The sequence below is a fragment of the Onychomys torridus genome, chromosome X (genome assembly GCF_903995425.1).
Source record: "Onychomys torridus chromosome X, mOncTor1.1, whole genome shotgun sequence".
NCBI classification, from domain to species: Eukaryota; Metazoa; Chordata; class Mammalia; order Rodentia; family Cricetidae; genus Onychomys; species Onychomys torridus.
The window spans coordinates 125,957,097-125,970,895 of NC_050466.1; the positions used below are offsets into that span (position 1 = coordinate 125,957,097).

A 13,799-nucleotide genomic window follows, 5' to 3' on the forward strand; every position below is an offset into this window, starting at 1 on the left:
CTCTGTTTTCAACTTTTGTGATATAGGCCTTCCCTTTTTTAAACAAATGCTCCTGGGATTTCTTCCTCTAACATTTTTTTTTCACAGGAGTTACAGGAAATAGGGAAAGTGGTGGCAGAGAAAAAAGAAAGGGCCAAGAAGACTGTAGAAGCAGCTGCCAGAGCTGGGGCACATCTTCAAGAAAACAACTAACCTGTCTGATCGGGTTCAAGTCAGAAAGCAGTTAACTAGAGTTTGGTTTTTTGTTTGTTTGTTTGTTTTTCAATTAAGCAAACCAGCTGGGCACCTACACAATACCAAAAAACAATACAACACGGGGGGGGCCAGCATGGTATAGCTCCCCCCATGTCACAGAACTTTCAGAGAAAATGATATCTATGCTCTGTCTGTCAACTCCCTTAGTTGGTACTCTTCAGCTCTGTGGCACAACTGCCAAGCTCAACCCCCACATGGTCTTGTCTCACAGGATGTTGGGGGTAGTTAGTTAGATCTGTCCTTGCTTTTGAACTCATCTTATTTCCGTGGTCCCATCAGTATTTCCTGTCTAAATGGAATAGGGCATGAGCCAACACTATGGCTGGTCAAGTTAGTAGGTTGACCTATCTAGTTTTCAAAGAACAGTAAGAGTCCACTTTCAAGTATGCATAGTCAGAGAAACAGGAAACAGTGTCATCAGACATGCTGAGTTGATGCTGAGTTTCCAGGTTTTATGTTCCCTTGTCTAGAGGATACACATATTCCTGATGACTAAGATGTATGTAGCTGCACATAAGATGTGTCTAAGTGGTCCAAAGTATAGTGATGAAAGAGGTGTCTAGGTAGTGAGTAACTCAAGTAGTATTACACTTTCTTAGTTCAAGTTCACTTGACCAGAATGGTGCAGAAAAGGAAGGGTCTCTTGGCATGTGCTTTGCTTCTAACCATTGATGAATAGATACCAAACTGACTTTAATGCTCATTCATTCCATCCTGACCTGCTCAACCATTGAATACTAATACTGGGACACACTCAAAATCAAGCCTGTTGGTTTTGATACGATGTTTGTTCTGATATACTCAAAGTAATCTCAGCCTACCAAAAGAATCCAAAAACTCCAGAGCCCACCCCCATTAACAGTAGTTGTTCTATGGTTATTTTAAAAACATTTTATAATGTGATCTCACATGATTCTCCTGATTACTAGTATCTCTTTAATTAACAAAGATACAAAGATTAAGATTTGCTGTGTTTAGAGAATGTTACTCTTCCCCACCTTTATGGCTTCATGATCTGTTCACAAAATCCATTTCATAATCTCCCATTGTGAGCCTTGTGTGATTTATTATCAGTCTTATATTTTTTATCTCCTTAATGCCTTACAGAGGGAGATCTCAACCCACAGTTCAGTCTCTTATATTGAGATGCTCTAAGATTTCTTTCTTTCTGGTCAAATGTTCCATTTCCTCTATATTTGCATAGAGACTTTTTCTGGAAGGCTATCCAAGTGGAGCCAGAGCAGCTAAGACTCACTTCAGAACAAAGCCAAAAGACAGACCTATGGTTGTCACACATCCATTCCAAAGTGCCCTTGGCTGCAGTGTCTGGATTGCTTTGGTTAATTGTTTCTGCTAAATAGAAATGCTTTTGTTCCTCTTCCCAGACTCATCCATCAAGGAAGCAAGAACTGAGAGCCCAGAAACAGTTCTTCAGGGATTTGTTCATTGGACTGTTTCTCAAGCCAAATACAATCATAGATTGTGAGATACTGTAGATTTACAAGATGAAATGTGAATTGGAAATCTGTTTCCTACCATGTTTTAGAAATTACACTGTTGTGAATTCTGTAAATAAAATGGAGAAGAGTCTTCCCTGTTGGAAAACACATTTATTTACCCAACCTTGCAAGATATGTGGGTGGAAACTATGGCTTCATTTATACTAGGCAAGTGCCTACCACTGAAATAGAACTGTAGTCAATACTGCAATATTTTTAAACAAATGAGTTTTCCTCCAGAAGGTGAAAACTTGGGCGAGTTTTTATCTTCCTGAAGCCCTGCCAACTCTATCAGCTACCTTGGAGTGACATTAGAGGGATTAATGGACTCTGTTCAGAGCAGGTCATTAGAAACAAAGGTACCAACTTACCTTTGTGTTCAATTCAACATAAAATAATGACCCAGAAAGCGCCACAACATCCCTTGACCTTCCCACACCTTTCAACTGGAGGTGGGGCCAGGGAGACAGACACTGAGAAGCAAGTATCATCCAAAAGAAATCTTTGTATTCAACACACTGGGAATCCCACACCCTGCCTCCAATGCCTGCTGAGAGTAATCTTGAGTTCTGGTCCTTGAATACTGAATAGTTATGTGACATTGGGAAGATCTTGATAATCTGAACTGCCCCTCAGGTTTCCAATGTTAAAAAAAAAACAACCTAAATAGTTATCCTTTTGTAACTTAATTCATAGTGTTATTATGATGAACAACAGAGATGATGAAACTGTTTTGGCAAAATAATGGATTCTTATGTTGCTTAATACAGTAAATAGTCACTAGTCACGTTAAAATGTGGCTAATCATATTTCAGACATCAGATGTGCTTATTAAGTATAAAATGCAGAGCGGTTTCAAAGAAGGTAAGCATCTCAATAGTTTCTTATATTGATCAAATGCTGAAATGATTATCTTTGAATGGATTAGTAAATAAAATTTATCTATATTAATTGTTTTTTTAATTTTTAAATGTAACATTAAATATTTAAATTAATCAATATGCATGTGATGATGTCATATGAAACTCATTATTTTGTGTGATTAATAATACCACTTTCAAAAAGCATGCAACATAGAAAGCTTGCATTATGATCCATGTTAGTTCTACTAAACAGAATTAGCCTCTCAGGAAGGTCAAAACACTCAGGAAAAGCTGCTTAGGTCTAACAAAGGACAGTCCACAAATTATAATCCTTTCATAGAATCTTGTTGTATAATGTCCCTTGGCCCAAGGGCTAAGGAGATAGTTACATATTAAAACGCCAGTGTGGTGGTGCATTTGCCTGTAATATTAGCACTGGAGAGGCATACACAAATGTTTCCTGGCACATGCTAGACATCCAGCCTAATCAGCAAGCTCCAACTCTCAGTGAGTGACCTATCTCAAAAAACAAGGTGGGCGGGGCAGTGGTGGCGCATGCCTTTAATCCTAGCACTGGGGAGGCAGAGGCAGGTGGATCTCTGTGAGTTCGAGGCCAGCCTGTCTCCAAAGTGAGTTCCAGGAAAGGCGCAAAGCTACACAGAGAAACCTGTCTCGAAAAACCAAAAAATAAAAATAAAAAATAATAATAAAAAAAAAACAATGTGGGCAGCTCCTGAGGAACATATGTGTTTGTCGCCAAACAAATTTGTTTTTATATCTCTGAAATGATAGAACTGGTCTTCCTGGGGACATTGGTGACCTTGAGGAAGCCATTTATCTTATGCACAGGGTATCGGATTCTATAAATGAAGTCAACATGAACAATAGGAAAATAACACTCACCGTCTTGGTCGTTACCTGAGTCAGCTGGAGACTTGCTGCGACGCATTGGGCCTGGACTCTTAGCTGATGTCTTTTGAGGTGTTGGGGAAGCTTTTGGGCCAGCTGTGGCAGATGGATTCCCTTTCATGACTCTGCATTCTGGGGGCAAAAGAACACAAGCAACTTCTGTGAAGGTAGAACTGAGACTCTTAGCACATTCCCGGCATCTCAAAACCGAATGATCACCACAGGCCAAAGTACCTAAGTGGCTCAAGATTACAAGATGTTCCTCTTTTTTTTTTTTTTTGTAGAAACCATGGCTACAGTGAGGGAAGTATGGGGAAACTTCCAAAATTCCCATAGGATAAGCTATGTATTGAAGTTTCTCCATTCTAGAGCAAGGATAGATATTATAAGCAAGTCATTTATATCACATTTCAGCTTAATTATCTGTGGAGGCTTTGCATTTATTAGAGTACAGGTTGACATACCTCAGATGTCATGGCTGCTTAGATGCAGAGTCCCTGAGTAAGCTCCTACTCATTGTTTATTACCTGCTACACACTGTGGTGAGTATATTAATAATATCATGTCATTTCATTTAAAAAGCACCATTACTATGGCTACACGGTATTGATAGAGCCTTTTTTATTTTCAGTATACTTTGTAATCCTTTATGGTGGTTTAATAAACAAATGGGTCAATAATGACTCTGGTGTTCATTGCTCTAGAATACTTATGGGTCTGTAGGAGAGAATAAGTTAAATGTTTCTGCACTTGTCTGAGTTGTGGTCTTATGTATTTGGAACACTCTGTGAAGATCACTCAGCATCCTGAACTAGGAGTAATTTGAGTCACTGAGAGGTACTTTATTAAGAAAATCATTATGCTCCTTTTTTAAAAAATGGGAGTACTACAAACTTATGCTTCTTGCTTAGGGCCACAAAGCAAGAAAGTTGCAATCCAAAGTCCAGTAGCTATGCCTCCTGAGTTCCCATCTACTTCCTGCAGATTTTTTTTAGTTGTACTCTTTTTCTTTTTATCTATTCTTCTCTCATACAATACATCTTGACCCCAGACTCCCTTCCTTCCACTCCTCTCAGTTTCTGTATGTATGTATGTATGTATGTATGTATGTATGTATGTGTATTGAATGTGCCTGTAGAGGTCACAAGAATGTACTGGATCCTCTGGACCTGGGTTTATGAATGGTTGTGAACCACCGTGTAGATGCTGGGAAACAAACCTAGGTCTTTTGCAAGTGCTCTTAACTGCTGACCCATCTCTCTAGCTCATTACCTGTGCAGTTTATTAATTTTGTTCTATGATATGAGAAGTAGAATCAAGCAAAATGGTAGAGGGCAGATTTTTGTTTAGAGACCTCCTTGTCGACTCTGCATAAAGATACACTAAAAAGACAGGTGGGCTAATTTGGTCAATTGAACATTTTAGGAAACTGAATTGGGGAGACAGCTCATTTTTGTTTGCTTTACTTTTATTTGAGTTGATGAACTTTAGGGATCACTATCAAGAGCCGCAGATGCAGAGAGAATAGGAAATTTGATATGGCCTGCATTTGGTTAGCTATTTCATGGTCGTTTGTTTTCTCTAAAAGAAAAACTGTAGAATTGCCACTTTTTAAAAGGACCCTGCCTTGAGTTGCTTGTGGGTTGCCTCTTAGTGAAACTCTCTTTGTTTTCTCACATTTTACTCCTGAGTGGAAAATGTATTTTTAATGTGTCTTTCTATCAGTATCCCATCCTAATTCTGTTGTGTGGTCTAACTCACTTATAACTTACACCTGGAGCTTAAATTAATAGATGTTTAGGTCTATCTTGAGGTAAGCAATCATTCAGAATCCTGAATCACAATGCAGAGAGAATGTGGTAGCAAAGACAAGGGTGGGAATAGGACTTGACACTAAGAATAGAGTGGGGGAAAAACTTTCTAAAACTGGCATCATTACCACATACCAAGAAAGCCAAAGCAGAATGACTAGGGAAAGATGTGTATGTGAAATATATGTATAGTTCTTACTGCAAAAGTTCTTTCTTGATGGAGCAGGTTAGCTCATATGATACAGTATATGGTTCAAGAAATGTGGTCATTATTGGGGCAGATGTCAAGTTTCATGTAGCATGAAGGCTTCTGTGAGATCTAGGTGACCTTTCACTTAGTGTGTCACGTTCTCAAAAACACAGGAGAAATACTAGCAATATCAACCCTTGAATTACCTTTTTTGAATATTCTGGCCACATAAGCTCATGAAAATCCTAAGGGATTAAAAAAAAAAACAGAACAAAAGCAAAACAAGCCCAATGATAATGTTTACCATTCTCATCCAATGAAAAATCATCTTGAGCATAGCGGAACTTTTCAGGACCACAAGCAATGAACACATCATCATCACCAAAGAAATCATGGAGACAGGTAACCTATGGAGAAAACAGAAATACTGGGTTAGTATTTGATGTTCTTATAACAATAACTTCACATAGTGTTAACAAGGTACACAACTTCACATCTAGGCCATCATGACTATCAGAGATCTCTCTGTCTCTCTCTTTCTTTCTCTCCTCTCTCTCTCTTTTACAAAATACCTACCAAATTCATAGTCTGCACTACGATCCTTAGTGAATGAACATAAATGTATAATTGTCATTCCATGTTTTATGTATGCTCCTCTTATCTCCATATCATCAAGACTAAGATTGAGATGATGCACAAATGGAAATATTCCCTCTGAAGAAAAGCCAGCTATCACAGGTCCCAAAAAATATTACATCTTCACTCACTTCAGAGGCAAAGTACTCATGGTCTAAGCAAACTTTAAGTCTAGGCCAAGGCAAGGGAGAGAGATTATCTGTAGCTTCTGATGTATAGACCTGTAGCAGACCCAAAGTTGGGAATTCCTCTCTTCATAGTCACAAGTTCTAATGGTAGACCATTTTAAAATGTCTTTGGATGAACAAAGACTGGAGTTTTGGTTTTTAACAAATACTCAGTACAGTAATGAGTCAGAGTTTCAATCCACACTGAAAAGCTACAGAGGAAATCTACTCTGATCACTTTGACCCCATCATGGGCAATGGGTCCAATAAAGCCGGGTGTGTTCCCAGGATCCTTCTTGCCCTTGAGTGTGATATGAATTGCTACTTCTTTACAGTGGAGACAGTCTCCCAGCTCCCTTCTCAACAAAGAAATGAGGGTCCCTGGGAAAGCAGCCTGATCCCTGTAGTCTTCCCACTTCTCAGTTTTCCTAATTATATCTGATAATTAGTCCAGCACATCAGGCAAACCCCAGGAGGAACCATGGAGTCAAAAACATGCTTATCCAACTTTCTGGCTTGTAAGTGTTCAAAGCCTCTAATTGTTCTAAGAATCTCATTCAAGCTGCCAGCAATGACTTTCTAAAGGCACAGACCTCACAAACTAACAACAGCTTGCTGTGTGCAGAAAGCAGTATGTTACATTTGAAAAAAAAATGTTTATATTAATAACATCATGCCCCACCCGAGATCTATTCAATCTGTTTCCCCAGCCAAGATGATTATTGCAAGCCTTACACAAAGAAAGAGATGTTTAAAGATTACCCCTTATTGTCTAAGCCTCCCAATCATCCATGAGATGCCAAGGGGAGGAAGGGAGACTTGGAGGACTGCCAGGGTCACTCCTATTAAGCTTCTTCCTAGTACTGAGCATCAACCTCATCAAATGAACCCATGCCCTTTTTCAGCCGGCTGGTCTACCCTTCATTGATTTACTACACAAATATGTAATGACCATCAGAGCTTCTACTGATTGAATCCGTACTCTGAGATAGGACCTAGACTGGCCTGAGTACTTCCAAATCTATCATCTCATTTCAGACTCAGAAAATGCTATTGTATTCACTATTTTAGAGATGAGAAGTTTGAATGTCAGAAATAAGTAAACTACCAAGTTTTTTAAAAAATAAATAAAAAATATAAGCAAACATCTAACCTAAAGTGCCTTTCACCATCCAGTAAAATGAACACTTACATAAATCACGGAGTTCACAGTCTGATATGAAACATTGAAACAGAGCACATTTCAACTTAGTTTCAAGGACAAGAGAACCTATAGGTGTCATGGAAGCTATTGATTAACAATCATACCCAAGTGACCCCAGTCTCTGGTTGACAAGGTTCATTCAAGGGGCATTCTGCATGTGGTCTGGAACTAAGTTCCAATAAAAGAGCTTAGTTACATGCTTTGAGCTCTACTCTGTATCTTTGTCAGTGTCTTGGACACTGAATCAATGCATCCTGGAGCTTTTAAAGTTAAACACTATGTGGGTCTGCATTGCTTTCTTGATTGAGGCTGCTCTTGACCTGACTTCATTTTTGTTCATGAGTGAGGAATGCCTTACCCTTGAACTTCCCTTGTTATCTCTAGGAATTAGTACTTTCTTTCAAGACCCAGTTGTGCTTTCATGAACACTTACCTACTCCTGCCCACTGGACCACAGGTTCATCCCTCCCTCTGAATTTCATTGTAAATCCTGATGAAGAGTCTATGGCCTAATAAGAATTTAGCCTAGGTCATATCAGTTTAGACTGAATACCAAGAAGAAAGAAAGGAGAAATATTCAGGAGATTTCTAATGGATATAAAAAGAAAAGAAGAAATAAGTTGTGGATGGGAACAGACATCAGTATTCAGAAACTTTGAAAAGTAACTAAAGCACAAATTTGAGAACAAGAAAGAATGGTCTATAGATTCAGACGTTTGTTTTCACAGAGATATCTTAATTGTTTAAAAACTTAGTATTTAATGGATGATTTTTTTTATCTCAGTCACATGCCATTATATCTTATTCTAGGATAAGAATGCAATACAGATTGTTAGAGTACTTGCAGTTACAACTACCCATCCTCTGCCAAGCCTAAGTCTCTCCTCCTCCTCTCAGGCTTAGCAAAAAAAAAAGAAAGCTTTTGGCTAGTCCTCCCTTGGGAATCTTATAAGAATGGCAATGTTTCCTATGCTTTTGACAAACTCACAATGGTGTTCTGGCTTCAAACACGTTCATGTTGCAATGCAGCTGCTAAGCATCAGGTTTCTTATGTGATCCTGCTCCCTATTTTACTGGCTTCAAAATGTAGACAAGCACATCTTGTGTATGTGGATACCCAGCTTTTTGAAATGCTTTTGATGCTGAGACACAGCAACCCTCATCTTTGTTACATGATGAGAAAATAAAATGTTTTCTATCTTAAAAAATGAGGATCTCAAGGCACAAAGAATCAAAGCTTCCCAAGGATTCATAGTTGGCCCATGAAAGAGTTGGGACTAGCACTCAGGCATCCTGCTTCAATTCAGAACAAAATAATTCAATTGGCTGAGAGAACATGTCTCCCTTTAACTCTAGACAGGAGACTCTCTAGTCTCACAGGAGACTAGAAAGTCCAATTTACATTAGACTGTCATTTTGAAAAATGAAGTTTCATTGTTAACGATATTTTTAATCCATGGACAAGAAAAACTTTTCCCTTTAGTGAACACTGAGTACATGGGGAAAAATAGGACAAGGAGGAAGGAGGAATTGTAAGAAGAAGAGAAAGAAGGAAAGAATAAACAAAAACAAAAAAGGACAATAATAATGGACTATAAGAAACAAATCTCAGATGAAATAATTGATGCCTGCTCTTTAAAATTTTTTTATGGTAACAATGTGCGTGATACAAGGTCTACCTTGGCTTACACTTCAAATGCATGGTTTTCTAATTAGCTCTCTAAAGCAATCCTTTTAGAATAAAATGATAACAAATGTGGTAACAGACTACCCATTGCAATATCACAGCATCCTCAAAGAATAAAGATCTTGCTGACATCAGCTCAATTATGAGTCATACTTGAGTAAGGCAGAGAACACATAGGCATGACACTCATCTTTATCATTAATCAACTACCAGCACAAAATCAATAAAAATCAACTCACATTAACACTGAAATATTACCTCAATGCTCTTGTTTTTGTTTTTGGTTTTTTAAAAGAAAACATGTGTAGGGAGAGGGATGCCAGGATGGTTGTACATTAGCATGAACAATATGCTATTTGGATGGTCCAATGTCTTAAATGTCAAAGGACAAGTGGATAAATGGGGGCAACAGATCACTCACTGTGTGCAAGCAGTTTGAGTCAGTTAATTGCAAATGGAAAATTCACTGTGATTTAATTAGATTCTCCATCCACATATTCCAGATAGTGGCCATTTTTGCATGTGCCTGCTGCTTCTATATCCTAGAATTCATTTACCTAATTCTTTAGAAAGAAATGTTCTTTGGGAATATTTATAAATCTATGACACTCACTTTTGAAATGTGTAATATTTTTAGTGAAAGCTCAACTCCCCCGCATATTGATCATTAAACACTTTCTAAGCCAAAGGAAAAAAAATAAAACCTATGTGAGAGATATAAAAGCAAAGAATAAAAGGCCCCTGCCTTCACGCCTGACAATGTAGTAAGCACGTGTGAACTACACAGATAATGAGAATAGAACACAGGCTGTTGTCAGCACTGCTGTGGCGGCACAAAGAGCACGAGGCAGCTTGGAAGACAAAGCAAACAATGAAAACCAAGGGCACCACGGCCTCACACAGTCATTTATATATATATGCCATGCAAGTAAAAATGAGACGATCTGGAACAAAGAATGGGGCTAGTGGAGGGATGGTGAAGAGAAATATGCTCAAAATACATGCTTGAATTAAATGTGTTTATGAAACCCATCAATGGATATATGCCAATAAAAATATTTTCTCCTGAGAACTGAGGAAGACTTCGCAAGGAAGACTGTTCACAAAGTGGGTATGAAAACATAGCTGGGATATAGGTTAATGGAAATGGGAGGGAATCTAGGCAGAGACAGCTGTGTGAAGAAAGGCTGAGAGGCAGGAGCATGCCATATTCTTAACAGCCTTAGAGAAACCGAGCTACATCCTATTGGCTATAAAACTGGTTTTACCCCTCCCAAAACTCTGCCAAGCACAATCGCCCAAATCCGTATGCTAACCTGTTGCACAGACAAACCATCCAATGAGTAGCTTCCTGGTAGAATTCAGGGTGAAGGGCAGGGCTAAGAGTGTCTATGAAGAGGGAATCCCTGTGGCAAGGCAAACAAACCACATTGATTCCGCACTTAATGTGCCCTGGCCATTAAGAGTGGCTGGCAAGATTTGCGAAGTTAGTTAATGAAAGATTCAGTAAACATTACCCAGCAAGGCTTTCTAGAAGTTACTGCCACTTTCATTCTGCAACATTCCCTGCCTGCCAGCTCTGGATTGGTTCCAGTCAAAGGCCGACACCGACTTTGCTTCTCAAGCTGTGCAAAATTTTGGGGTGACCCTGATTTTCTTATCAAACCTTTTCTTAGGGTTATCTTGAAGTTTTGCTTGTGGATTTTTCGTAACTTTTTTTTTTTTGCCTGAGGCAAGCAGCTTCTTAATTCTGTGGTGCCCTTTTTGGGGCACAGAACTCTTTATTCAATATTTGCATTTCCCTAAAGTCTTTGAGGAAATAAAAACAATGATACTTGTATTTCTACAATATTTTTTTTACTGTTTTTGAAACCTTTCTAGGAGGGAGACTGTTTGGAAAAGGAAAGTGTTCAGTGAAGAACTGTTGAGAGAGGGGACAAAAGATGGTCACAGTGGTTGAACATTAAGCACACACATGAAAATATTATAATGGAACTCCTCATTTTGCACCATGGCTTATGCTAATAAAAAGTACATTGAAAACCTTTCAGCATTTTTCCTATGTTATATTCTCTTCCAATCCTTCTCCCAATCTAATGTAATCAGGATTCCACTCTAGCAAGGCTGCTCTTGCCAACATCAACAACAACTTGAATGTTGTTTAATCCAATTTCGCTTTCTAGCTTCATTTAACACCTAGCAACAATGGTCATCAGATGAACAAGTCTTCCCTCAATACTTCCCCTTTGTAGCTTCTGGAATACTACATAGCTGATAGTCTCTTTTCCTTATTCCACCTGAATGTTTTATTTCTTTAGCCAATTCATAATAAAGCCATTTATGCTGTGTCTCTGACAGTTGTAATGTCTAAAACATGTAGAGTCTAACTATGCTATTCCTCTCTTTTATTATAGTGATTTGTTTCTTTATGTGTTTAGTATATGTTATTGTGAGTGCATATCTGGTTGAACAAAATTATTTGGAATGCTGAGGGGGCCTAGTTTGGAGAAAGTTGTATGACACAAAGATTGGAATTTTATTATTCAAGTTCCAGATCAGTTTTCCAGCCATTTGCTTAGAAAGATAGGATCTTCTCTCAACTGAAGACTTGTTCTTTAAGTGCATCACACCTTCCATGTATTGTTTCCCTTTGTCCATCTGTCCACCATATCTGGAGAACATTGTCCATATCTCTTATTTACAGTAGTAGTAGGGTTGACTTTGTGACCCATCCCATGGCCCCAGGAAACAATCTCGATGGCTGATTGTGGAGGTGGAAAGTGACACCCTTTCCCGCTGTTTGTGTCATTCTCTGGGAATTCCCAACCCCTCTGTGGTGGATTTACTTATTCCTATGGCAAGTGATTCTGAGCTAACTCACTGTGATCCTCCAACACATATAATATAATAGCATATTAGATCGCACCCAATTAGAACTTCAACTGATGAAGAATGACTAGTTCCCAAAAAACAACTTTTCACACGTACTCAGGCAGTAAAATACCATGAGAAACTTTAGGAACATGTGTTTAACTGGCCAAAAATCCAACAGTGACTCTGTTTATCCCATTCTTGAATTTCCTCAAGACTGAAATCTAGAAAGTCAGAATTCAATTGAGATATTGACACTTGAATTTATCCTAGTTTCAGTCTAAACTAGTTGTTTTTGCATGGTGAAAGGTCACAGCCACTCTATGTAGCCTTTGCTGATTTACATCTGTCAAGTTCTTTCCCTTCTATGATCTCATTTGGCTCATCAGCCTCCTTTTTAATTAATAAAGCAAAAAGGGCCGTCAAGGTTAAGTGATTTTTACAGGTCACATTTCTAGTTGGCAACACAGCTTATACCAGAACTCGATATGAGTTACTCCACTCTGACACCCAGAGTACCTAAGGCTTACAGCAAAGCTCTCTATATACCAGACAGGGAAGCCCTTGGTAAGGAAAGGCAGTAGGAGATGCTTTAAGAAAGAGGAATACAAAGAGGAAACAGGAAGAACCAAGACATTCTACAGTATTTTGTCAGGAGCTCGTTTATGATTTAATAACCTGGTCTTAGGTGATGCTAGTTCCTTGGAAGCCTGGTAAGCCCTCAGTACTGAGGGGTGTTTTGTCCTTAGTTTTCTCTATCAGCCCCCATTGGGGACCTCTCCAGCATGAGAGCAGCTGCAGAGGTGCTAGAGTTAGGCTGCTGAGTCCATGCCCAGGACTGACACCTGCCTTTCCACAGGGCCCTGGGGACAAGTTGGCTCAGAGAACCAGGGACGAGACAGAACTCCATTCATCAGAGAGAACTGGGGTGGAAAAACCCTGCCTGATCCCTTGGCACCATTAAACTCGAAGATTGGCCCTGGGCCCCACACAATTCCAGGTTCAGCTTAGTAAGGTGAATTAAAAATGTGAGAGTGTATTTATAGGACCTATTGCAGATATCTATTACATGGAACTGTTATCTGGTGCCTGCTATGTTCAAACCAGGGTAAAGGCATAGTTGTCAATTCTGATAGAGTAAAAGAAAAAAATCTATGCTTATAAAAAAGAAAGCTACTGTCTCTCTACAGTTAAAATTCGCCAGTGCGTCACTGCTTTCTCTCAGGCCCAGCTTCCTCTGTTGTAAAGTAATGATGCTGTTCCTTCAAGGTTTATGCTGTCTTTGTGTCATGAGTCCATTGGAGAACTCAACAAAAGCTATATCTTCTCTCCAGAAAAAAAAATGTGTACCTGTATAGTTAAATTTTAATGTAAGTGGGGATGTTGGGGGGAAGGGGTTGTCAGGAATTTCCCTGAAGGCCATCTAGAGATTCTGAGAGTCTTTGGACTGGTTGATTTCCGAGGACGCTTCGAGCTCTGACAGTATGAAACATTCCAGGTTGGACACAGTTAATGAGCAGATACACTCTAGCCAGAATGCTGGCAGCTGTTGTGGAATCCCAGAGGCTTAACTGTACCCCCCTTCCCAGGCTTCCTGAGACTATTCCAAGGGAAGCCAAAGGATATAAGCTCATTCCCTGCAAACTGAGTCCAAGGGAAGCAAAGGAGTGCAAACTGATTTACAGCAAAGCAGTGGCCTGAATGTGC

General features: G+C 39.1%; 1 protein-coding gene across 5 annotated transcripts in view; it reads right to left on the reverse strand.

The window, feature by feature from the left end:
* Window positions 1-13,799, reverse strand: part of Dcx (doublecortin) — a 77,358-nt gene that overhangs the window by 16,139 nt on the left and 47,420 nt on the right. For 3 of the 5 annotated variants that reach the window (XM_036174895.1, XM_036174893.1, XM_036174892.1), the window contains exons 4-5: window positions 5,832-5,934; window positions 3,521-3,658 (exon numbers count right to left, since the gene is read on the reverse strand). In XM_036174895.1, coding sequence (XP_036030788.1) covers window positions 3,521-3,658; window positions 5,832-5,934 — 241 coding nt within the window. The remainder of the gene's footprint in view (window positions 1-3,520; window positions 3,659-5,831; window positions 5,935-13,799) is intronic. The other 2 variants (XM_036174896.1, XM_036174894.1) reach the window with 1 other exon arrangement.